Source organism: Phaethon aethereus (assembly GCF_964289735.1).
Source record: "Phaethon aethereus genome assembly, chromosome: 1".
In the NCBI taxonomy this organism is placed as follows: Eukaryota; Metazoa; Chordata; class Aves; order Phaethontiformes; family Phaethontidae; genus Phaethon; species Phaethon aethereus.
The window spans coordinates 23,192,529-23,219,632 of record NC_138575.1 but is presented as its reverse complement, the minus strand read 5'-3'; the positions used below and the strand labels follow the sequence as shown (position 1 = coordinate 23,219,632).

At 40.2% G+C, this 27,104-nt stretch overlaps 2 protein-coding genes across 2 annotated transcripts; both read left to right on the top strand.

Annotated features, from left to right (window-relative positions):
• Positions 1-317: 317 nt before the first annotated feature.
• Positions 318-3,709, top strand: LOC309416177 (secreted frizzled-related protein 2-like; the record flags this gene model as incomplete). The annotated part of the gene is made up of 4 exons (XM_082013828.1): positions 318-604; positions 1,146-1,315; positions 2,208-2,300; positions 3,399-3,709. 4 exons carry the CDS (start codon positions 318-320, stop codon positions 3,707-3,709), a joined length of 861 nt encoding a protein of 286 aa, XP_081869954.1.
• Positions 3,710-6,354: 2,645 nt separating this feature from the next.
• On the top strand, positions 6,355-21,892 carry HDAC10 (histone deacetylase 10; the record flags this gene model as incomplete). The annotated part of the gene is made up of 18 exons (XM_082003630.1): positions 6,355-6,419; positions 7,240-7,374; positions 10,056-10,152; positions 10,837-10,934; positions 11,010-11,114; positions 11,325-11,393; positions 12,013-12,139; positions 12,584-12,649; positions 13,035-13,094; positions 13,531-13,620; positions 14,926-15,032; positions 16,678-16,745; positions 17,202-17,475; positions 18,094-18,184; positions 19,785-19,870; positions 20,364-20,417; positions 21,039-21,123; positions 21,566-21,892. 18 exons carry the CDS (start codon positions 6,355-6,357, stop codon positions 21,890-21,892), a joined length of 2,004 nt encoding a protein of 667 aa, XP_081859756.1.
• Between the last annotated feature and the right edge of the window lie 5,212 nt (positions 21,893-27,104).

Sequence of the window (27,104 nt, the reverse complement as noted above, 5' to 3'; positions counted from 1 at the left end):
CACATAGCAAACCTTCTAGGTGTCAAAATTTAATATGCCACATAGCTCGCTGCAGCAACTGACACCATAGGACACGCAAAAGGCTGTACCAAATCCATGTCCTAAAGGAACATACTTCTATACTTTGTCTCCACCTCCCTGGTTATCACAACAATCCCCTGAATAGGCAATAAGACCTGGTCTTGTCTCGAGTGATTTGATAAGCAGTTGATAACTAACAGTTCATTAAGCTCTTGGGATATATAAGCCACAAGGTTTCCAGCGTGCTCTTGTGCTTGGGGAGTTTGACAGCTCAGCAGCCCGAGAGTCACTGGAAGATGTTCTTGACTGCAAAAATACTTGTTTTTGCTCTGAGTGATTTCCTAAGCATGGCAACAGGCTTTGACATCGGATTATCCACAAAATGTGTGGTGATACCCAAGGAGATGGACATGTGCCACAAGATTGGATACTCTGAAATGAGGCTTCCCAACCTGATGGGACACACCAGCATGGCAGAGGTTATCCTAAAATCTACCACCTGGCAGCACCTTGCGCAAACAGACTGTCACCCTCACGTGAGGACATTCCTGTGCTCCCTGTTTGCACCCGTCTGTTTAGATACGTAAGTACCACAGGCCAGTACAAAACTCCAGCCTTTATTTGCCGAGCAGGGATCAAATGAAAGGCATGTTTATCATAATCTAAAGGCAATCTTCAATTTTTCTGAAATAATTCTGTTAACTTTTTTGTATTCATCGGAAAGTACTGAAAACCTGTTCCGCTTAAACTTTAATTTGCCTTGGGAAAATGAACGCTGTTGTCATAGGAGATCGTGTTTTATTTTGTTATAACTGAAATGTTATTCTTATTAATTTAGGGTTGAAGCACCTATTGTGAATAGAATCAGACTCATGTTGAAGCTTTTCTCAGGTTGTAATAAAAGCATTTTAAAAACCATGACTTAACCCTGTAAGCTCAGTCCAGTCCATATACAGTCTACTTGCATAGTGTGCACAGCTGCCACTTCTAGAATCATGTTATTACTGAAGGATGTTAAATATCAGGGGAGACGATGTACTTTGCACAGAAATCACTGTTGCGATAGTTTCTGTTACCCCTGACTGAGTTTAACTGGTTCAGCCTGGTTTTTCCTCCGGCGACAGGTTTATCCATCCTTGTAGGAGTATGTGTGTTGCCGTCCGTGACAGCTGTACCCCCGTGCTCGCCTGCCACGGACATCCCTGGTCCGACAGTCTGGACTGCGATCGATTCCCTGCGGACGAGGACATGTGCCTGGCATCTCTTACAAAGGAATATAAACACTTGCACAAAGGTAGCTGGAAGCTGGCAGAGGGGAGGGTGGCCATGCTCTGTGTTCCTGGGAATCGTGGAGATAGAAGGGACACTCTTCCGAGACAGCCTGTGATTCTGTAAACGGAGCCGTGTCTGTCTGTATTGCTTCACCCCCTTCATGCAGATGGCAGGGGAAAGTGCTAGTCCTTGCGGTGTAAGCAGACCTCAGATGGTGTAAATCAGCAGGGCTTCAAAAAAATTAAGTGTAGGTGGTCTACGCTTAGGTAGTGGAGGAAGGCGATTACCATCCTGCACAGCTATGGGCAGTATCATACAGCACACCGTGTGGGGTTTATTTTGAGGTCTCTTTATAGACTTACCAATGGCCCTTATCATCAATAAATTTACCTATACAATGAATCAGTTCTCAGATCAGCTTAGAAAAGTTGGGATGATTTATTATCTGATTTTCCTTAGGGAAACCTGAGTTATCATGACATTAATATTCAAATCTTCAAATGCACGCAGGTTTATTAACTTCTGCAGAAAAAAGGAGGAATCGATTGCTGCTAGCACACCCAAATTCATATATTGACAATCCTAGCGCAGCTGCAGCCTGAGTCACTGATAGAATCAGCCACCTAACCCCTTCCCCACCCACTGAAGCCTTATTAAAAATAATACTGCATTTGCTACTGTATTTGATGCTGATAATTGAGCTTGTCAGTCTGAACAAGGGCTGAATGCACATGGAAAATGAAAGCCCTTTTCATCCCTAGGCATGTTTTCAGAGAAGTGTGTAGACTTTTGCATTATCACTGACCAATTATGTATTTTCTCTGTGATCCCTGTGGCTAAACATTGGGCTCTCAGCTTTGACAGCAGAAGATTAGAACAAAAGATAACAATGAGATTTTGTCATTTCTTACCAGTCCTACCAAAGCCTGCCTGCCAGACCTGCCCAGCAGTGGAGGAATTCTTTACGCACAAAAGAGTTCTTGAAATTTTCTGTGACAGTAACTTTGGTAAGTCCTTACTAATACGGCTGCTATTAAAGAGACTAACAACTCTCCTAAAATGCTTTAAAATTGGAATTACAATAAGTGACAGTTTCTGCTGGGATTTCAAAGGATTAAGAGTTTGGCTGCTGACTTAACTTTAGGTTGTTTTTCAGAATATGTTCTTTCTAATCAAAATATAAGGAGGATTTATCTTGCATGAAAGATTTATTAATGGTCTAGTTTACAACCAAATAGCTCTTCTGTTCTTGTCTAATTGGCTACACTGTAGTACAACGTGCTTTATGGAAAATAATTCTGGCAAAAGCAGCCAAATAAGCAGGTTTGCCTTTTATTAGTGGTTAAACTCAAAGTAAAGCTTTGGTGTTTTACCAGCAAACGGTATGTCCTTGTTCCTTGTGTGCATGAGTTTTTCACGGCACATAGCTTACTTTAAAGGAGACTCAGAAAATCATATCCGTAAAAGAAGTTCTTACCTTGTGTTGTCTTATTGGAGTGACAGGCAATACTTCTGCGCTTGCCCTAGAAACTTCCTGCAAAGCCCTTTCATGTCAGTGCAGTGACTCTCAGCGACTTTGGCTGGCTTTAGATCAGGCAATATAAAGAAATTTCATGCTGAAAACTGTTGGTGGAGTCAAGTGGGGTGGGTAGATGCCTATAATGAAAAGGGAATATATAAGGGTGGTATCAGCAAGCAGTACTAGCTATTTTTGCTGAGGGGTTCCTAGCATGGACAAAGTGAGTTTCAGGAGAATTGCTTGGGCAAGATGGGCAGCCTCCTGACACAAGAACACCACCAACAGCTTAAAATATCTAACTATCCAAAAAGTCTGACATACGTACTGCTGGTAAAAATACATTACTCACTTTTTTGAAAATATTTTTCCTAGTTGCCTAATTCCATGGGGGAAAAAACCTTTAATACATAACCTTTATTTTTAAAAAATGTTTTAAAATGTGTACTGCTGCTGGAGAAGGCCTCACTGTACTCTGTCAGCATAAATGATTATAGTATTTTTAAGGAATCATCTTGTTTTCATTGTAGTGTTTCTTTCTACATTTGACTAAATGGAGTGACTTACATGTTTCCTTTTTCTTCCTTAGCAGTGAAAGTAAAGCTGTCCAAGAAAAGAACAGTATTTGGTGACCAAGGGTATAAAATTGAATCCCAAGTGGAATTCATTACCCAGGGCTCACTCTTGCCTTATGAAACTCAGGGAATGATACAACAGTGGCTGCTTATCAACGAAAACTGTACACAGAGGATGACTCTGACCCATCGTCCCATGGTGTATCTTCTTGTGGGGAATATTGAAGAAGGCATCATTTTAATAAACCAGGTTTATCGTTGGCAGAGGAGAGACTCCCAGCTGACTCTGGCCACTCAGAAGTGGAGATACCATAAATGCTTGTAAATATTTATCATATCATTTGTAAAAAGATTATTATACTTCTCATGCCAAACCTATCTTGTAAATAGGAATGTATTATAAGTGGAATGTAAAGTCTTAATTTCCTTTTAAATTGTATTATAAATTGAACTTAATCCCCAGTGTTATCAGACCTACTTTCTATAGTGTTACAGCAGTTCACATCAAATTTGAACTTGGCCAACCATGTATAAATGTTTCATTGTGTTATTGAAAAAAATGTTGTAATGTGTGCAAAAACTGGCATAAACAGCTTTAATCCAGCTGACTACCTTTAATGTATTTTTCTATACCACCTGCTCTGCCATTTTCTCCAGTTACTTAAGCTTTCCCTTGATTAATGTTTCATTGATCCACCTCATTTTCTCCCATTAGAGTATTTTAAAAGAAGGCAGCCCTCTGCTGGTCACTTTTGCTGGAATCAAAGTGGAATAAATAGGAATAAGTAGCTGTAAACACGGTATGTTTGGCTCCAGCCACAAGAAGATTTGGTTACTGGGTGTCATTTTACAATGACAGAGCTGACAGCGTCCCAGTAGCAACACCTGAGAGCATAGGCTAAACACAATTTTTGAAACTTTTTATTCTTGGGTGACCATCTCAAACATAACACACTTCAACTGGAATCCAAATTGGGGGCCCCCTGCTCAAAGGCTCCTTTTTATTTTCAGACACATTGAAAAAGCCAATGCAGAATCTTTACCAGTTGTCTAAGTGGACTGCAGGGAACTAATAGAGTGATAATATTCAAGAAATGTGCAATTTTACAGTGGCCACATGATTAGCATCCTCATTGTCAGTGCAGTACACTGACATTAAAGACCACGTGAAGATGAACAGAACTTGACTTTATTTTAGTTTTACAAATATGTATAATAGACCCAAGAACAGTAATTGATAATACATAAATTAAAAGCATACTCCTGATAACACCTGCTCCATCACTTTCTACCATGCACCAGAAAACTAGTAGAAAATGAGGAGCAAAAGTCGAAACAACCTATATTCAGTTTATATTGTATAATGAAGTCACTGCTTAGAAAAAAGTAGGTTGTTCAAAAGCTCGGTTCATTTGATCCTGCTGAGTCTGTCCTGGTCCCTGCAGGAAAACTGGTAAATATTTAAAGAAGCCTGTCCTTGCTTTCCGCGCGCCGGCTGCTGCGGAGGGCTCTCTCGGGGGCTCCCCAGGGCGACCTGCAGCCCGGCAGCCAGTGACCCACTTACGATGTGCAGGAGATGCCTCGGCAGATGGGCTTGGTGTGAGGGCTAACGGCGTCTGGGGTCACCTGCCGAGAACGGGGTTCCTCTTGCTCTGCAAAAATGATGGAGTAATCGTGTTGGCTCAAGTTTTTATTTCATTTCTCTTCACGTTAGAGTATACCATACAGTCCAGGGTTGTGAGTTTTTCTTGCTCTTGGATTTGTTATGTACTAAAATCTTGACAGTACCTTTGGTTGAACTATCCGTGGCACGGAAACGTAATTCAGACTGTCAGGCCTACTTCAGCGAGCTCTGGCAAAGCAGAAGCTTTTCTTTGCACGTACTGTAAGGCCTCCCGTTATACACCAGTGAAATCGGCGGCGGCACCAGTGCCGGCGAGAGTTAAACTGGGGCATTGAAGTCCCGCTCACCCCCCGGGCCGCCCGCGGGGCGGGGACTCCATTCGGCACTCCCCGAGCCGCCGCCGCGGGAGGAGCGGGCGGCCGAGCCCAGGCATTCCTGGCGGTCGGGCCGTGCCGTGCCGTGCCGCGCCGCGCCGCGCCGCTGAAGCCGGGGCCCGTGTCGCTGAGGCGCGCCGGCCTCCCGCCCTCGCCGCCCCCGGGAGCCGGGGTCTACCCGCGGCCCCGTGTGAAGGCGCCTGGGGCGGCCAGGCTTCCCCGGCGGGCGGGAGGCGAGGAGCGGAGCGGGCCTGCGGCCCACCTTAACGCGCCCTCCGGCGGCTCCGGGGCTTCGGTGAGGTGGCCTGGCGGCCAGCGGTGCGCTTTAGTCTCTCTTTCTTCTCATGGGTTTCTTTGTTTTCTCTTAAATGTCTCTCTCGGGTTTTTGAAAGACTGATGAAGTTTTAAGCACAACAGATCCCTGTAATCGTGCCAGCCGTGCTGTATATAATGCTATTTTTCATGCTTTGTGGCTTTATAACTTGGGTTTTCCTAAGTAGCCGTTTGGTTTCACGTCAGCTGTGACAGGTAAGTGTCTGTGTGCAACGGCGGGATGAGGAGGCCTGTACAGCCGGCCTGTGCTCGGAGCCTTCCCAGTCTTCATAGGGCCCCGAGCGCAGGCTAGAGGGGCTTAGAGAGATGGGGTAACCCCCTTGCCCCCACCAGAAATACCTGTGCTGGGGTTTTGAAAATTCAGATAATTGTGAATCCTCCCTGCGTGCACCCCAGTTCAAGGTCTGTGCAGCAGCTTTGCACTGCTGCCCGGCTCCTCGGCCTTGGCAGGGCTCCTCCTAAACGGTTCTCTTTGGTTCTGTATTGTAAGTACAAAGTCTGAAGTGCAAAACTGTGATGCAAGCAGATATGCTGTGTACATATATTGTCACTAGCTAATATAACATTAAGCTTTAGTATATGTTTACTTCTTGCCTGAAATATGCGCCCTGGGCTTTTTGTTTTGTTCTGTCTGTAGCAATGGCTTCAGGAACAGCGCTGATTTATGATGAGGAGATGACCACTCATAAACTACTTTGGAGTGAGTAAGTCACTGCCGTCCTTTTTATGAATAGGTTCCTATTAGGACTTCTGAGAGAAGTATCAAGTGAATGCAGCTTTTGTAAATGTAATCTGAAATACCTAGTGATAGATGCCCTGTCATTTTCCTAGAAAACAGAAAGTCTTTCCTTTTGGAGAAACATTTTTATTTTATTCCCAATTTGTATCCAGATGCTGTAATGATAATCTGAAGCTGGATTTGAGAAGCTGTAAGCCTCCAGTCTGGTAGGCCTTAACAAGAAGTGTTTAGGCATCTGAGCAGCCCCCTAAATAAAGTATTTTAAGCTAATTAAATTGTTTATAAAGCTAACGTATTGTTGATCTTGGAAAAAATATGTAGATCTACTCACTCAGCTGAAACCCATCAATTAAATTCAGTTAGAAGTTGATATATGCCACTTGCCTGAATTTACATAAATTAGACCAGTACCTTTGCAGTGCTCAGAGTAACAGTCCCCTGTTGCCTTCTCCCACAGACCCACTTCTCCTCTGTTTACCTTCATTGTAATCTACAGCTTTTCATTTCAGCATTCCCGTGTCTGTAGCTAACAAAAAATTATGCTATTTTGTTTCTTTTTCTGTTTAAAGAACTTTGCATATTTTTCTGCTTACATATTTTAGAACAGATTTTTGGCTCCATTCCAAAGCAAAAAGTATTTAAAGATTTTATTTTACTTTCACATGTCCCTCTATGAGGGTAATGAATCTTCTTACAAAAGGAAGATAAAAGCTAGGTGTTATGAAGTGCATTCATTTGCTGTGCTGGTTTGGTATTATAGTAATAAAATTATTGCTTATTTTTAGTCCTGTTTGTGATATTGAAGTGCCAGAAAGACTGTCAGCCTCCTATGAGCAGCTTAAATGTTACCATCTTGTGGAAAGATGCGTCCATGTGCCTGCCAGAGAAGGAAGCGAGGAGGAGATCCTGTTGGTTCACAGGTCTGAAACTTACTTTCATCACCATTCGGATTAAGTCAACGAAATAAAACAGATCTCATACCTCCATGTCATATTTTGGTCCATTTGATAAGGTCTGCTCCAAAATTTAATGACTTCCAGGAATTTCAATGGAAAATGTGTCACACTTAAAGGTTCTTAAGCAATGAATGTTGATTTATACAGAGGATTAAGAGTAAACTTTAATAAAAATTGGGACAAGATTTTAAAAGTGTAGAAAAATGGGTATTTATTTAGAAAGATAATATGCTCTTCTTTCTCCCAAGCATCTTTGAGGTAGAGTGAACCAAACAGAAGAACTTTGCAGCTAATTTTGAGGGGGCGAATTCAGAGGAGCAGCAGCCTGTCTCTTCTGAAGTCATGGCAATGAAGTCTGCTCTGGCACGTCACCTCGGTGTGATGATTCTGTGTATTGCTTGTGCTCTCATTTGCCCTTGTCAGGGAGTGGCAAGGGCAGCCTCCTCTGAAAGGCAAGGGGAGCAGGGAGCAAAGCATGATGACAAAGCATCTAGAGGCAGTGGCTTCATGGACGAGGGCACAATCCCACAATGCCCAAGCAAGGCGAGCAGCACAGGCCCAGTGATGGTGACCGGATTCAGCCACGAGTTTAAATTGCCCGACGAGGCCATAGCGACATGGCAGGTCTGAGGTCAAGTTAGAAAGACAGTCCACAGGTCAGGGTCTAGGTCCAGGTCCAGATCTCTGGTGTTCATGGCCAGACACAGACATGGCTACACAACACAGCTGCAGTGTAGCAAGGCTGAGAGCCTTATCTTAAAAGCAGGTGCCAAGGGAAGGAGGGGGAGCACTTCTTAGCTGAGCTGATTGCAGGGAACCTCTGCTGAGGCTCCTCTAGCTCTTTCTTTCAAGGCAGACAGCTGTACTATCTCTAAGCTGGTTCTGAACCCAGCAGCCAAACCCCATGAAGGGAGGGATGCACTCAGGGCCCTGACACCTGTGATGAGTACCAGAGCTCAATCCCAAGTCATGCTTACATTTTCAGATTCCAGAACAGTATTTTTTCTCAGAACATACTTGGAATGCATTTGTTAGAGTGCAATTAGTGCTGTGTACCAATATAATTTATTTTCCTAGTAAATACACTGCTCACTGGGTACAGAAGAGACTTGTTCACTATTTCCAATTGAGTTGCTCCTGCTAGATGACTGGTGACAAATTAATTACTAAGTCTTATCTTGGTTTCCATAGGTAAGCTCTAGTAGAGCTCTTTTCTTTCTAAAACACTTTTAGATTGAAACAAATTTTTAACTCCTATAAAAATGTTTTCTGCTCACAGTTATGAGGCTGCTGATGAAGTTAAACTAGTAATTATGCAGTCATTCAGGTTCATATGGTTTTATTCCTGTCAATGCCTTTGTTTTGAAGGCACTGTTTAGCTTTACGTCCATTAGGCAGCACTAGTGTGCCTCATTTTGTTGTGAAATTCTGGTTGTTTTGACATTGTCCACCTGGAGGAACACATATGGACATTGTGTGCTGGATTAGGGCACAGATGGGAGATCAGATGCCATCAGCCTCCATTTCCAGCTTGCTACACAAGGAGGGAGAGAGTAGTGACAGAGAATTGGGGGAATCACAGAATCACTAAGGTTGGAAAGGACCTTCAAGATCATCAAGTCCAACCATTAATCCAGCACCACTGTGTCCCCTAAACCATGTCCTGAAGCGCCATATCCACACGTTTTTTGAACACTTCCAGAGATGGTGACTCCACCACCTCCCTGGGCAGCCTGTTCCAATGCTTGACCACCCTCTCAGTGAAGAAATTTTTCCTAATATCCAATCTAAACCTCCCCTGGTGCAACTTGAGGCCATTTCCTCTCGTCCTATCACTTGTTACTTGGGAGAAGAGATCAACACCCTCGTCGCCACAACCCCCTTTCAGGTAGTTGTAGAGAGTGATAAGGTCTTCCCTCAGCCTCCTCTTCTCCAGACTAAACAACCCCAGTTCCCTCAGCCACTCCTCATAAGACTTGTTCTCCAGACCCCTCACCAGCTTCGTTGCCCTTTAGACACACTCTAGCACCTCAGCACCCTTGTAGTGAGGGGCCCAAAACTGAACACAGGATTCGAGGTGTGGCCTCACCAGTGTGGAGTACAGGAGCATGATCACTTCCCTAAACATTAGTTCTAGAGGCTTAGTACTTACTGCACTCTTGAACCAGTGAAAAGAGGGAGTTAGTACACACCTGATAAGGGAGTTATTCAAATACTTGTTTTCCATAGAACAAGGGAGGATTAGACACACATTCTCAGAGTTATAATTCACACTCTGATAACTGTAAGAATCCTAATTTATTTCTTGTTGGCATGGTATTTTTATGTAGCATGGATTGCAACATAGATTGCTGCGTGATGGACAAAGAGCCTTTTTTTGAAAGCAAGACTAACTGCTCTTACCACTGGAAAAGGGAGAAGAATGTCATATTTGTAGCACATCCAAGAAGCCTTGCTTTCATAGTGCTCCCTATTTTTTTCACCATATCCTGCAACTAGCATTCCAGAGTGCCTATTGGACTTGTGAAGTCTCACAGAAAGCTCCTTTGAACATACATTCCATTACTTTTCACTACATTTTGCATTTTAAAAAACCTTTATAGTTGCTTAGTTAAGTGTTGCGTTACTGTCTCTCTCCTCTGCAGTTCGGAACACTTGGAAGCAGCAAGAAGCAGCCAGACAATGAACGAAGAGGAACTGAAAAGACTCTCTGGAAATTATGATGCTTTTTTCTTTCATCCGGTGTGTGAGTTAAACTGCTTCCTCTATTGGGAGTTACAACTATTTGTGTTATTGCATATGAGTGGCACTTTTTTAAGTTGGGGAAAATTGGCAATACATTTTTTTTGTATTTAAGCAGACTTGCATTTATTTATTATATTATTGTTATCTGTTTCAAGTTTAGTATAATGCTGTAATTTAAATTGGTTAAGTGTCCTGTCATCTATTTTGTAATTGTATTGTGCTGGTATAGTGCACTACTCAAATTCTAGCTCTATTTTTGTCACTTAATGTCACTGTAGACTATTAGTGACCTGCAAATCGCATTTTGGTAACAGTTACTCTTAAGTGTAGCACCGGGTAATGGAGGCGAGTCTTTGGCGTTTTGTTTCTGTAAGGTTTCATTCCTTATTTTCAAAGATGCCATGTTATTCCACTAGTCAGTTCAGGAAGTCCATCTCATGTTTCTTAGCTGCTCCAGCAAGAACATCGTTATAAAGGATATGGTGATCACAGGTAAACCTAGTAGAAAGCACATTGGAATTTGTGTTGTAAAATTCTGCTTTCAACTATCTATATCCAGCCTCAGAGGGGTAGAATTTTGTCCAGACAATTTGCTGTTGGGGTGCAAAAGCATGTCATGTGTGATCAGTTTAAAACAAGCTGATGAGTGAATGATGACAACTATGGGTTTCTCTTTTTCAGAACACTTACCGCTGTGCCAGACTAGCAGTAGGAGCAACTTTGCAGCTGGTAGACGCTGTGATGTCAGGAAAAGTGTGCAATGGAATGGCATTAGTAAGGTAAGAAAATATGTAAGAAAGTCTTCACTTCTCCCCGAAATTTCCTTTGTTGTGAGTAACCATATATTGTTTTAGACCTCCAGGTCACCACAGCCAGAGAAATGCAGCTAATGGGTTCTGTTTGTTTAACAATGTCGCTATTGCAGCAGAATATGCAAAACTGAAATACGGTCTACAGAGGTAAGTGTGTGGCTGACCCTAGAGAAGCTTATCATATGCAAGTATGGCATTTACATAACTGTTTGATGTTGTACTGTTTTAGATTAATGTCTAGAGCTTTCTGGGTGTCATGTAACTTTTGGGACACAAAAATCTTATTCATCTGTACCCCCTTTAGATCAAGATGCTGTGGTTCTTCCACTGAATGTTTTCTTTTGCTGATCTATGCAGAATCCTAATTGTTGACTGGGATGTGCACCATGGGCAAGGAACTCAGTATATATTTGAAGAGGATCCAAGGTTTGAAGGATATTTTATTTATTTTTTTATGTTAGCTGGTTAAATATTGCTTTCCTCTGTAATGAAGGTTTGTTAACTTTCTAAAACTAGAATCTTGCTAAACGTTCTCCTTGCTATTTTAGTCACTCTGTTGTTTTTACTTGTTATGAAACAGAGGGAAAATTCTAACAAAATCTGTAAATCTATTCTATTGTAAAGACTAACAATGAAAATGAGCAATATGACTACCTTGGTTTGCCAGTAGTAAGATCTCTCAGTGACAGTATTCAGGTAATATCTCTATTCAGTAATCTCTTGGTTCAAGTATTCATGTAGTAGCTGGATAAAACACATGAGCTTTATATTGTTTTCTGAAAAGCCACAGGATTAGATTCTAGAAACAAGTCTGCTCTTCTGAAAATGCCTTGTCTTTGATGTGAAGGAATTACACGCATACAACAAATTTTTAGCAGTTGTCCTAGGTTAATTTTGGCATACTGTACCAAGTTTTGCAGTCCAAGTCAATCAAGAGAATTAAGGGGAAAGGACAATTCTATTTTCATGCTTTCAGTCAATACAGCCACCAGGTTCAGTTTCAGAATCTTTTCATCAAGCTGGATTTGTTTCTTCTATCTTTCAGTGTTTTGTATTTTTCCTGGCACCGCTATGAACATCAGGAATTCTGGCCATCACTCAAAGAATCTGACTATGATGCTGTGGGTCTGGGAAAAGGGAAAGGTTTTAACATAAATTTGCCTTGGAATAAGGTAAATGTTGTTTACAGTGTAATAAAGCAAATACAATTGCTTTCTATCTCATGCTTTACATAACAATTTTTGAGAAGTGCACTGCCTCACTTGCTTGGCAGATGTCTTAGTACAGTGTACCTCCTTCCTGTCAGTGGAATGTCTGCTGAGAAATATGTTTCAGAATGGCATAACTTAAAAAAAAAAAAAAGAGAGAGAGAAACGTGCACATATTTGTTTTTTTCTTGAATATCTTGCTTGGGCATCAAAACAGCAAGTGTTTCAGGAGATGAGAAAAATGATGGATATTTACGCACTTGACTTAAATGGAGTTTGTTTTACTTGACCTCATAAGGTTCCCTTATCTTTAACTTTTGATACTATCTTTCCCTAAAGTCTTGAAGAACCCTAGAAAATTTGTTATTCCAACAGGAAAATATGACCTATATTTCTCACATTTTGCAGGTTGGGATGGGAAATTCAGATTATCTTGCTGCGTTTTTCCATGTGTTGCTTCCAGTGGCTTTTGAGGTAATTGTTTACTGTTCTGCTATTTGAATAGCAAAACCAAAGACTATTTCCTAAGTACTTCTTAAGCAGGTACCACTGAATATTTTGTAGAAACACACTAATTGCCAGTAGCACAGTTTATTTCTGCTGGTATGAATAATGTCCTGATCAACTGAATAATATTTACAGAATGTTAGTTTTTAAATAACTAATATCATGATATGCAACTAATTAGCAGGAATGAAAATAGTATAAAAGGGTAATCTTAGTTTTTATTCAAGGAGAGTCTTTATTTGTGTTCCTATTTTAGCTGAAAAAAACAGCTGAACATGGTACAGTTGAAATCCAGTACAAAATTGAAAATAGGACATAAGAATGTGCTACAACTCTCTCTGTTTTGTAACAGTTTGATCCTGAACTGGTTCTTGTCTCCTCTGGATATGATTCTGGAATCGGAGACCCTGAAGTAAGTAACTTGTTGCGGCCTTTGTATTGTCATTCTGAAAACAGATTCATGACTATTCCTACCTCTTAAATGTCCTGTGATTGCTGGGTGAAATTCACTTTGACCAAGCTAAAAATACATGTTTGAGTCTTTAAGCTGACCCTAACTCATTAAATACTACAAGAAGACACATAAAGACAGATTATCCCATGGGCATAATTACTGTGTTGTTTACTTGCACCTTCCTTTAATGCAGTTGGTTCAGTATTTTGTTAAAAACATTTTGTTAAATACAAAATATATTTCATTTACAGAATCTCTCATTTTGTTAAATACAATGAGAGGCAAGTGTTCCAGTATTCCAATTCAGACTCACGTATTTCAGATTGTATGGGGGTTTTTTTACCAATGTTCTTGATTCAGGGTTTCATCTCTTAAAATTTTTTCTTTGATTTAGGGTCAGATGAATGCCACTCCTGAGGTTTTTGCCCACCTTACCCATTTCCTGATGCAGTTAGCTAATGGAAAGCTGTGCATCATCCTAGAGGTAAAGACTTTGGAAACATACTCCCAGGGGAAGGGTCTATGTTTTGGAGCCATATAGGGCAAGCTAGAAGCGGGGAAGCAAAACTGCTTAATGAAATAATTTATTCTTTTGAGAATCGGGAATCCAAAAATGGCTAAGATTTGACAATGCTCTTAAACATTAAAAGAAATGCGTGTCTTCAAAAAAAATTTTTTTTTAACTTAAAATGTTGAAACAGCAGCATATGCTCATTGTTCAAAAAAACCACATTCTCCACAGGTATGTTCAGTTCTTCTGAACAGTGACTAGTCTGCTGCTCTGGGGAGTCCCAAACTCATTAAAATGTATTTAGTGAATAAGCTGTACTACCAATGTTTTTGCCGGTATGTCTTACCCGAGGAGAGTTTGAAAAAATCTTTAACCTAAATATACTCTTAGTTAGTAATGGAGCCCTTATTAAATTCCCTCTTTTTTGATTAAAAGCCTCTGTGTAAGCCCTTTTTTTAAGAGCTGTTGGTGGGTTTTTTTAACCAATTAGAAATATTTCCTCCTTTTGAAATCTAGATTTCGACTTGCTATTTCTGCTGCATGTTAGAAAAATGGTGGCTTTTCAGGTAAATAAGTGTGTGGAAATATTACTGCCAACAAGGTCTCCAAGAGTGAACAGTTTATGAATTGATTCACTTGGCCTCTGTTTTGTATGACCTTTCTTCCATCATCCAACCAGCAGGTTATTATAGGTATTTCTGTCTACTAGTTGAAGTGCAAATAAGCATCCCCTCCCAATACAGATGATATGACTGCTCCACGGGTGCCACGCAGGAAGCAGTCTATCATCTGCAATCTAGCAGTCTTAAATCTATCTTCAGTTGTTCTCCAGATTCTGCCAAATCATTAGGACAACCTTGTCTTTAAAATGTCAGGCTGTGGGAAATTTCCCTTGTACAGACAGTTTAGAGGACAGGGGTAGTATTTGCCTTCTAAGGAATCTTCCACAAGAATTGCTGAAGATGGCATGTCATGGATAGGGATGGAGAAGGAATATGTTTTCAGGGTTTTCATGGCAAAGTCATGACTGATTTCCAAGATGAATCAAACCATGATAAAGTGAGTTGAATCACAGGATGCCAGTGAAGTTCAGTGAGTAGCCTCTAACTTAACTGTTTTCATATTGAAAATCATTGACTTAGATGTGCTTGCACATCATCTTCCATTTCTGTAAATTCAGATATATTTCAAAAGTTTAATTTAGTTTCCATTATGATATTCAGATAGATAGTACAAGTACTTGTTCCTTAGGTGACACACAATATTTATTTTTTCTAGGGTGGATACCACTTAAAGTCATTGTCTGAATCAGTCTGTATGACTGTAAAAACTTTGCTTGGAGACCCTGTACCTCAAATAACTGGAGAAATGGCACCTTGCCTAAGGTAAGCATATGAAGAATTTTAGATTAACCCATGTGTCTATCAAAGAGACTAGAGATATGCACGCTCTGAACATTATGCTGAAGCAAGTTTTTAATATGATACTTTATAATATATTCTTTTCTGTTTTGCATAACATGCTTTCCAAAAAGGTAATCCAAGGTACAGTTTTGTATACTTTTGTTTTGAAATTATTTCAGATTGCCAGAGTTCTTAATGGCTTATAATTTTATGCTATTTATCCTTGAGCTTTGTTATCCTGTAAAGATCCGTCTCACTCAAGGCTGAGACAATCCTGCTGTAATCAAGGCAGTGCCAGTTAATAACAGCCAGTACTTGGGAAGGTATGTAATTGCAAGCGTTAGTCCTTCAGACGCCAGAGCCACTTCAGTGGCTGTAGTACAGCAATAGCTGGAGCTAACCTTTCTCTCATCACTGAGAGCTGTGCAAAGCCAGTCTTGACTCCTTGTTTTTCTTGCATTTGGCCTATCGAGGCGTGGGGTATGAGAGCACTCAACTGTGTAGACCTGTACCAAGATAATTAAACTTAGGGTCTAACTTCTTCTTCGAGACGGTAAGATTGTGTTTGCACAGTGGTGAATCTGACCTAGTAAAGCATTCTGAATCTTGGGCCTGAGTCAGTCCCGCATCTAAACAGTGTCTGTCTCTCTACCTGTTTGTACCACCTCCTTCACATCTCTGTGTTCCATCTTCAGTCTCTCTCCCACCTAAAGAGTTGCTCAGTGCCTTTTTTCAGCAGTAATGCTCCTCATGCACCTTGGTGGCAGCACCTACCGGTCAGCTGTGTTAGCTAAAACTCGGAGCTCAGATTCGTCAGGAGAGCAGTGTAGATATGCACAGGCTGTGGGCAGAGTTGGATTTGGTAAACTCAGATGGAGCAAAACTGGTTATTTTGCTGCTAGTACATCTCATAGTACCTGTATCACCTCTCTTTCTTCTCTACCAACTGTAGTATCTCAGGTTGCTATCATCCTAGGTAACAGAGAGTTGATTACATATTCATCCATTATATCAGTCCAGCTCCTGAACACCTTACAAATAATCTTCAATACATGGACTTTGTAATGGATTTTAACATCTCTTGTATTATGTTTGTATTATAGCTAACGTAATAGGACCATTTGCCTATAGTGCTGCGAATAGCAGTGATGATAAAAAAGATTTTGACACTAAGAGTAGCAGGGAATGTGATTTACTTGGTTTCTGCCCCACTCTGAATCTTCCTGAACAGATAGTCTTGCTTTTGAGTGAATCTAATTACATCTTTACATTCTGTAGATAAAATCTCTGACAGACCGAAGACTGACAGGTGAAATCCTGCCTTTCCTGAAGTCAGGGACAGGTGTTCTTCTTCCCACAGCAGGATCAGGATTTCACTCAATGTGTGTAAATGTGTACTTAAAAGGCACATACTGCATGTGTTCTTCACTTTCTTTTTTTGACTCATGCATCTAATCTTTCCAAGCAATCTGCCCATTGACTCTCATTCTCTTTATTTTTCTGTTCTGCATTCTTGGAATAGACTAGAGGTTGTTCATTTTCAGTTGGGTTTTTTTGGTTTTGTTTTTTCATGGAGTTTCCTGTATTTTCTTTACTACTGATACTGTTAATTGTGTTTCTTTCGTAGTGCAATTGAATCTATTCAAAATGTGAGAGCAGCACATAAACCCTACTGGAAATGGTTGATGTATGAAGGTAATGTCTCTTTCTTCAAGCAAATGTGATTGGTAAATAGATTCATACAGATATTCAAAATGATTAATACCAGTGGATTAAAATAATTGAACTACCAATTATTCATCAAGTGACTGATGAGGCACTGCGAGACTTCATTCAGGGCCAGGGCCCCAGCTGATCTGAAAAGAACTTCTGAAGCTGGCAAACATCAGGCCAAAAAGTAGCGCTTTGATATCTTTGCTTGAGGATGCTGTGTTCTGTGTCAAAAATAGGGACATAATTGCTAGATTGAAGCAAATGTAGCAGCACTGAAAAATAATATCTTGTGGCAGGAAACAGTGTAGCTAGTGTGGAAACAAATATGCATACTATGAATACAGATGTACTCTGTTTTGTAAATAAATGTAACCAAATATTAACACACTGCTTGGGAATTAATGCAGGTGAAACCCTTTTTCTCTCCCCTCTTTCTAGACACATCATTTTTACAAAATTTGAGCACCAAATCACACCCACTAAAGAAGGCTAATGCAAATCCCTCCACAGAACATGAATCTAAGATGACTAACAACAATGAAACTGTCAAAGTAGAAAGGTTTTTGGAACTGCACATGAAAAACATTCTATTTCCAGTGCCTCCCATCAAAACAGCAGCAACAACTGCCTGTAAAGGTTCAGCACATTTGCTTCCTGTACCTGTTCATTTGGTGAAGGAAATGGATGAGATGGAAATAAAAGTTCTTGTCAGGTTGGTCCTATCTAATTTTCAACATATTTATGAGGATGACAGGTCTCTGTACAGACTGTCATCTAGCTCTCTTTCTGCCATGGTCATCTTTGTGGCCGTAGTCTACTCAGTTGTAGCCAGTTTCTTTGAAAAAGTGGTGTTGGTTATCACTCGTAGCCTTGAAGTCCTTTAAAGAACTAATCAGAATACTTTTAGAGAAAACTGTTTCAATGGAGATAGAACAGTTAGTGCAAATGTATTCATTTAGAAAGAGATTTTTCTAGGAAGGTGCCTTAAAGCTCTGTGTTCACTTTTAGCTGAAAAAAATGCCAAAATGGTCTGATTTGAGAAGCTCAACTTTTTGTTTTAGTCTAATTTTGACAGAACTCTATATCCTGAATATCATCAGACTTTTTTTTTTTCTTTACAGTGCAGAATGGAGAGAGGTTTAGAGAGCTCAAGACTGTCAGGCAACAGTGTTGTCATCTTCCTGCTAGAGCTAGGTTTTTGAGAATGAATGTGTAGCACCTATACAAAATGTACCCCATCAATGCTAACTGCAAAGTACTGTATCAGTGTCATCTTCAAAAGCGTTGTTGCCTCTAACCTAGTTTTTCTTCATATAATTTATTTTTACAGTGGCTTTTATGCAGACCTTGTGAAAGAGGACAAAACTTTGCTCTCTCTTGGCAGTATGTTGGCCATCCTAGATAAAATACTTCAGAAGGAGGTAATAATAACCTGCTTTGATCTTGGGGGTGTGGGGAGAGTTGGATTCCTCTGATTTCTGCTTCTACTATATCATCACCCAGGTGTTAGTTGCTGTGAAGTTCACGTCTCCGCTAATCTCAGCTAGAATGTGCTTAGCTATGAGAGTGAGTATGCAAGATGAGAAAACAACTCTTTAGTGATAGTTGTTAACCCCAGGACATCTTTCTAATGATCTTTGGCCAAGACCTTGTCCTGCTTTTCTTCAGTCACAGTGTATGACTCAGTAAGAACTTTCTTGTCACTCTCAGACATACAAGCGAGCCAGGCATTCACTCTTCCAATCGAGGGGAGCAGAAGGTGGTATATCAAGCACCAGTAAGCAGCAGCAAGAAATATAAGCAAGAAATGTAAAAAAAAACGTTCTGTCTCAGTGCATGGAGTTTTGCTTCCTGTATTTAGGAGAGACTCTACTTCTGCATTACCTTTCATTACAAGATGCCATGCTTTGTGCAGCTGCACTCACTTCCCATTATTTGTGTAACAATTTACTCAGGATAAATTTTGATTTACACACACAACCCCACACACCCTTTAGTGGAGCTGCTGAAAACACTACTGTATGCTGTGATTCAGAACAGAGTCATTCCAAATCAGTATTTGGATTCTTGCAGGGTCAGGAATGACGAGAAGGCAGGCTTAGACGGGTGCATGTTTGTATTTATGCATAAAAAGTGGAAAAGCAAAGAGGAAAAACTGCAAACAAGTTAAGAATATTACACCATAATAAATTAGTCTCTCCCTTTGAATGAAAAGCTCTCTTTAAAGTAGCAGGCCTGCAAGGAAGAGTAACGGCCAGAATGGCCTCTTTCTTCTAAGCCATCTTCTTGCTGTTGCAAGTCACGTATGTAGATTTCAGGGACAAATTTCTAACACTATAGACTGCACATACATCTAGGAGAGCCTATAAATAGATCAAAAAAAATGGTAACTGGCAAAAAGAAATAGAACTTTTCATGAGCTGCAGATGCTTAGCTGAGCTTTTTTGTGTTGACAAATACAAAGAGGAGTAGGGAGGGGGAGCATGCATTATCTTTTTGCTTAGCTTTCATGTAGAGTTCAAAGCACTACACAAATGAATACTTAAAGGTTGACTGAGTAATACTGTCATTGTATTTTGCAGAAAGGAATAGCTTGCCTAGGTTAAAGGAAGAGTCAGAATTAGAGTTCAGGGACAACCTTCTTTTCATAGGGTGTATTTTTCTGGTGCAGTTTGCCTACTGGCACTCTGAGTGTATCCAATATGCAGACTATCAAGAGAACCAGTAAAGATGACCTTCCCCTACAAAAGCTATTTTTACAATTGCCTTTCAGCATAGCACCATACTTTTCAAGTAATAGAACAGCTCTTGGCATAATAATCAAATATGGCCTTTCTGTAGAAAATGAATTAATAACATTTTCTTAACCCTGCTATGACAAATTGTTAAGATCCCTTTCATACAACTATAACTTTGTTTGAATGATACATATAAACAAGTAAAAACACAGTTGTTACAAATAAGAAATGATGTGATCTTGTGCAGCATTAATTATTTCTGAATGAAAAATATATTTTGTAGGTATGCAATGGCATTGCAGAATCACCCGCAGCTGCTGTTTCTGTTGCTGTTGCACTAAGACATTCTCTTCGTTTTGGATTTCAAAGGTGAATTTTTATCTTTTGCATTTGGGGCCCTTTGACAAAATGTAAAAATAAGATAAAAGTGTGTAAAACATGGCAAATTGTCTTTGAAGCCTTAATTTTAAAACAAATAGCATCTCCATACACACAACATTTTCAATATGTAGTACAGACAATATTGTACATGCCAGCAAAGACCTTTTGCCTTACCAAAGGCAAAACTTTTGTAAGGATGAGTTCTGTGCTAGGCTACGTTTTCTTTGTCAGATTTCAATTGTCTTTGGCCTAAAGACATTTTCTGGGTTTTGTTTCTTCTTACCAGTATTTGGTGGGAGAAAAGGAGTTCCCTTGAGCTGTCATAAATGTGCTTTCTTTATACTTCAAATGGACCAAATTCAGAAACAATATACATCCTTTTTTATGCATCTAATCTACAAACTCTTTAAACAAATTGCACTAATTAAAAAAAATTACTTGTAGAGGTACATGTATGCATATTTTTCTTTGTTTTCTGCAGAGTGCTTTGTGTATTTGTTGGAGACATGCAAATCGTACCAAACACAGAAGATGGGTGAGGTTTCTCTTTACTTCAGGAAGTCAAATCCCAAAGGCTTTATAAATGTTCCTAAGTGTCCATATGTGTGATGAAATCTGCACTAAGGAATTAGTCATGATCTGATGTTCATTAAGTTTAGCTTGATACAAAACACCCCCAAATATATCTCTAAAGACAAACTACTGTCTCAAAATGACACTTTATGAGTTTAGTGGTAAGATTAAAGTATAATCCTTCTTAGTCCTGTATTAATGGAAATTTAGATTGTTATTGGAAATAGAAAGTAATAAAGAAGGCAATTATTAATTATATTGGGTGTACCCCCCTACAACTGCTGAGATCACATACTGCTGATGCTGAGTTCCTTACAGAAAGTCATCTTTACTTATCTATAACTTTTTTTGCCACTTCCCCTTTTTCTTAGAAGTAATTTGCCCATAGTCTTCAATGCTCTTTTTAAAAATACCTTAAAAAGTATTTCAGTTTTAATTGGTGTTTACTTTATGGCATGTAGTAATGCACATAGTTATTTGCTCCTGTGTTATGAGTTGGTATTTAAAGAACGATGAAAGGAAAGATCTTTTTATCTCATTGGAAGTTGTTGCTTAAATACTCAGATAGGGTTTTTATTTACAGAAAAATACTCATGATACATATTTGTGAGAAAGAACAGTCTGGAAAGGCCAGCTCCAAACACTATTTTTCTCTAAACTGGAAAGAGGTAAGATTCACTTTCTGGAAATAACATAGGAGAAAACCCTTTTTTAACAGAAAGAATAGAATGTATTTACCAATTCATAAAATGATGCTGAGAATTACACCCCTCGCTGCAGTTTGGACCTTTGAAAATATTTCCTTTTCTTGCTTGCCCTTGCCAGGGTACTACTCCTTCACAGATCTTTAGAGTGTACTAGAATGCATAGGTTTGAGGAAACCTTCAGTAGCTACTGTACTTCAAGAAGGCAGAGTTACAGTGTGAAGACACTAAGGAAAAGATGAATAATCTGCATGTTTAATATAAAGCAATTGCTGTGAAAATAGATCAAGATCAGTATCCTGTGTCCTAGGTCAGTCAAAAGCTTTTTGAGATTCACCTTACTGTTCTGTATCTGGCAATTTGGGGCTTTACATTTGTGCTAAACAGTTTCTCATTGTTCTTAAAGGATGCTGAAGGAAATGACTTCTTTTCTGCTGTACTTGGATTCATTCTTCCTGTAGCATATAGTTATCAACCAAACTTGACAGTAATAGCTGTTGGACCAAACAGGAGCCTTGGAATAAGGGGGATTTCTCTGCTTTTTGCTCTACTACAAGGATTATCCGAGTCGCGGATTTTTGCAGTGATCGAGGTAAGAAGTGGCACTAAGCCATGGTACTTCAGAGTGCCTAGGACAGAACTCAAATCAAGCAGCAGCGTTCTTGGTATGAACTGCTTCAAGCTGCCCAGTAGAAAATACCGGCTGTATCTGTACTGTCTTTGGTACCCCTGAGTTCACGACGCAAATGGCCCAAGCTTCTCTCTGGCCTGAGAGCAAGACCAGACACAGATGCATACCGAGCTGTAGGCAGCCTGCATGATTGAGAAGCTGAGGTGTGAATGCAAGCCCATGGTTATGTTTACAGACAGCAGATGTTCTGACAATTTGCCACAGTTTGGGGATTAACTTCCCTTTCCACCCGGGATTCACAGCTCAGAGTTGTCTCCTGAAAAAGAGGCATTTGTTGTCTGTTAATTATATGGCCTCTTTCCATCAAATGTGATTGAAAGCAGCCCATTGTCCTGTTTATCATAAAACACTAAATTTCCTCTCCTTCTCTCCTCCATGCTATACTTTATCACACTTGACTTCCGTCATGCAGAAAAGACATCAAAATGGCACATATTCTTCAAGTGAACTTAATTGCCATAATACATAACTGAGGACTAATCTACCCAAGCTTTGTGTTTCTGATAGAGGGCATGGGAAAGGAAATAAAGAATATCTGGATCTTTCTGTAGTCTAGTGTTTCCCTCCACTACCACATGAAGGATTTCTAAATTCAGGAAGTTGGAGGCTGTATCCAGACCAGTGTGTGATAAGTGCCAGTGAGCATATCTTCCATGAATTTGTCTAACTCTTAAAGAACTCAGTTTAGACTCCTGGCCTCTGGAGCATCTTGTGGCTTGTGTGTAACACAATTTCTCTGTGTGTTCTGTTAGAGAGTAACTTTGGCTTGCTTTTGTGCCTTGTAGTTATTCTTTAATGATGAATTGTTCATGTATGCCATTTTATTCTATTTTTTTTTCCAGCAGGCATACAGTTAAAGAAATACTACTCATTAAGTTGCCAGTCAAGTGGATTTTGACATACTTTATTCTGTAGCCTTCTCAAATGTTATTTGTTTTAACTCACAGTGCTGATACATAAATTGTCTAAGCCAAAATAATTTGTACATTGATATACAGTATACAGATATTGTGTATTTGCACATTACTAATTAGGAGTATTAAAAGGAAAGAATTATTGATACTGTGAAGGCTAAACTCAGCAATAAAAAGGAAGTTAGACATACATCTTTAAAAAATGACTGATACTTTTATATTGGTACTCTGCAGGTAGCCCCGTAACAGGATTATCTAATGTGTGTGGATTTTCTAATGTGTGGGTTTGGCTTTTTAGAATAATTGAAAAAAGACTTCTATCTTTTAAAAATGGAATAGTTACAGTCTTCAAAATAAGTGTTAATAACCTTCATATACTATGGACACCTCGGAATATAATTTCTATGAGCACATGACATTGATTTAGACTGTCAGGAGTCCAAAAAATGTCACTTTTTGATGAAGCAAGATAGATCACTATTTTCTACAGATAGAAAATAAATGATGCATGAAGTAAACAAGCTCCATGCTCCCTTTCCCTCCTAACATTTTCTACCTTTACCCCAGCACGATTTCTTTTCAATCATAAAAGAAAAAACTGAGATTCTTTCTCTATTTAAAAGAAACAAGTTTTACAGGAGATAAAAATTAATTTACCTATTTCGAACAAAACTTCTCCATTTTCACACATTTTTATTTGAAAATTGAAAGTTACTCATTCTTGCTACTAATATTAGCAACTTAATTACAAAAGCTTGTTTAAAAATATTTCATGTAAACCATGACAATTGCTTAAACGAAGAAAGTATGGTTCCCAGGAATATTTTTTTTTCTTCTTAAATAGGACACAGAGATAAATTTAATGCAAAGTGTAGCCAAAGCATTAGTGGGTGCTTCTACGCCTCACTTTGGAGTTTACATACCTCCTACCCAAGAAAAAGTAAATAGAACAAAAATATTAAGAGACCAGTTTCAGCAGGAATGGAAAATGCTTCAGTGTTCAGGTAAGTTGTCTGCTTTTATCTTTAATTCTTACTAATACCTGGGAGTTTCTGAAAAAGTGGTGAAATACAGCTGGATCCTGTAAGTCAGTGGAATATTAAAGTCAGGGGGAGCACATTGATCTAATGTGAAAAGGATGAAACTCTGCGTGATTTTAATTCTGCCACTTGAGCCAGAGAGCAACAAATTTCATAGCACAGTAATTGTACCCTTGGGAACTTTCAATACTGTTACTCCAAAATTTTGAACTGAAACTACCAAAACATTATGTGCTTAAAGAATGGTCAATAAGAGTGCAGTGGCTCTGGCTGCAAACATATTTTCTGAACATAGTGCAGAATCAGGTTACATTTTTAGACATTTAACTTGTCCACAAATAACTTCATTTAACTCAATAGTGATTAGTCATACTAAAGTACATTCATAAATGGCTGAGGATTGGGTACTGAGGATTGGATTTGTATAGGAATCAGATTAGGCGGGTGTGTATGTTTTCAAGCATACTTGTCTAGAAGCATTTCTCTACTGAATAACTTCTGTTTTTCAACAGAAAAAGCAATGATAAAGGCAGGCATCTCTGACAGAAAATGCCCTGCTCTCTTTCAGAAGAAATGGCCAAGAACAGTGGTCCGGTTCCAATGAAAATGTTCTTACGGGGAATTGTGGTACAAGCTTGATTAATAACTGTTTTTCTTATTGCTGTTCTTTTCAGTGAAGGATGTGATTTCAAGAAATTGACTTCACTTCAGAAACATTTTACACAGCAGAAGAAAAAGAAAATGTGTACTGTTCATGTTGCCTTTTAAATCATCAGGAAAAGAGATGATCAATCTCTAAACAGAATAAGAGCCATTCGCAATTGTCTCCTGTTTTTAAAATACTTAAAAATCTGTATTTTCAGCTAGAGAGCTGTGCTTGAAAATTCTACATTGGCACTAACTATTCAAGATGGACACTTAAAACAACTCCTGCACTTCATTACTGTAAATTGGGACCTACGTCATTTGTGACACTGTAAAGTCAGGCTCACATATGCAGTAGCTTGACTGCATGAATGTTAAAGGAGTCCAGAAGACAGACAGCAGCCAAAACTTCTTAATATTATTCAACATAACACCAGAGTGCTTGCACTGCTGCCACCACCACCATTTCACTGGGAGTTTAAACTTAACAAGTCCTTCAAATTAATGAAATTTCATTTCATTTCATAATCTGATTTAAAGGATTCACCTAATATGGTCTATTCTTTTACTTTTTCTAATGAGTAATTGTCAGTTGCAAGAAGTTAAAGAAAAGCTGCTGAACAGCTATGGTGTGTGCATTTCCTATGTCACACCTGTGATGATTAAATTTAATTTCCCTATACAGGGCATGAGAGAAAGAAGAAAAATATTGTACGTATATAAAATTACGAATGCATAATTGAATAAAGTGGTGTAAAGCGGACTTCACTCTGCCCTCTTTTCAAACGTAAATTGTCTATATAACAAATAAAACCCCAAGATCCCCAGAGATTTGGTAGAGCTGACATCATGTGAATTCTCAAAATTAAATGAACATCCCAACGCAAGAGCCACAGTACACCTTGTTTTGCAGCATTCTGGATACTTATTTTCAGGACCACTTTTCTGTGATTGTGACTTAAATAATATGACTTTTTGATTTCAAACACCTCAAATTATGTTTATATGAGTAATGCTACTGGGATCAACTTTACATAATTTGAATAACTAAATAATTGTCTTCGCAGTTCTCTTTTTATAACTGTTCCCAGCGATTCCCTTCTTGTTCATCCTGGTTTTCAGTTACTGCTGCAATGATACCTAATCCTTGAACACTTTGAAATTAAAGTCTATTTCAAAAGAAACTAAAAGCCATGTCAAGCATTTTCACAAACAAAAGTTGAAGAACATGAAGAAGTTTTCAGGTCAGAATTTCTTTGAACTTAACTTCAAACTCCAAAAAGTATTTACTTGAGATGGGAAACTGGGCAGTGGCCAAGCTTTTGGCTTCAAAACTTGTCACTTCAAAACTTTTCAGAACAGGAGCTTTGTTGGTTTATTCTTCTCTCTCTCCACTGAAAAAAATGCTGTGTGTTTTTTTTTTACAATTCAGCATTTTCAAGGAAAAAGCATTTTCTTAGAAACAGCTCACTCTACCTTTGTTCAACTGAATTTCTACAGGCAGTGTTTGAACGATACAAGTGCTGTATTTTGATACGTATTTTTTCTAAGATCTTGATAAAATTTATTAAAACATTAATTATGGGGGGAAGCGTACGTTTGGTAGAATTAGTTTGCAAATGTCAGAAGAGCGTAGAGTTATGTTCTGCGGGTCGGGCCCCGATACAAGCATGGTTTACTGCTCTCTGGCAGTAGCGTGTACGCTGAACGCACCTCTCGCACACCGAGTGCCCACGTCGGAAGCTCAGTATCGCAGAAGCGTTTAAAAACCAGCGCGTTAGGTAGCGGCGCTTAGCCCGCCCGGCCGTACGGGGAGGCGCCCCTCGCTCGGGCCCGGGGAGCCGGGACGCCCATCCCGCCGTGGGGCCCCGGCCTGCAGGTGCGCCCGCGCCGCCTTCCGGAGCGGGGCGAGCAGCCGCCTTGCCGCGGGCTCCTCTCCGGCGCGGGCAGCGCGGCCGCGCCTCCTCTCCGCGCGCCCTGGCCCGTCGCGCTTGCGTGACGTCGGCAGCGACGGCCCGCGGCGGGGGAAGGAGGCGGCCGCGCAGTCCCGCCGGCGCTGTGGGAGCCGGCCCAGGTACGGCGGGGGCGGTGGGGCAGCCGCTCTGGGGGCTGCGGCGTTGTCCCGGGGACGGCGCTGATGCTGTCAGCGTGCCCTGGCTGGGGGTGATTCGGGGGGTGGAAGGGCTGCGCCCGGCTTGGTCCTTAGTGTAAGCCCCCGCTGCCGGCAGCTGCTCCTCCGGGGGTGCCCCCGGGCCGCCTCAGGGATGGCCGGTTGCCGTGCAGGCCAGCCCTGCGCTGCCTGGCACCATCAGCACCCACATCTTCTCGCCTGCTCTCTGCGTGGCCCCGTGACTTCTGCAGGTGGGAGGGAGGTGGTGGATGTCTCCTGAGAGAAGCTAGACGGGTAAAGCTTTTGGAGGTGTTCCCACATGAATCCTGTATTAGATCAGGACAGTCTTCTCTGTTCCATTTCAGTCTGCCGAGCAAAATCAGACGTGTGGAGTTAAGTTTGCACCACCGCCACTCTGCTTGTGATCAAAGTCATAGTGTTATTTTTATAGCTTATGTCCTACATATGTGCTAGGTCAGTTTTCTTCTCGGGCTGTCTCAGTTCAAGTTAAAGCATACTCATCAATTTCTCGTACACATCACAAG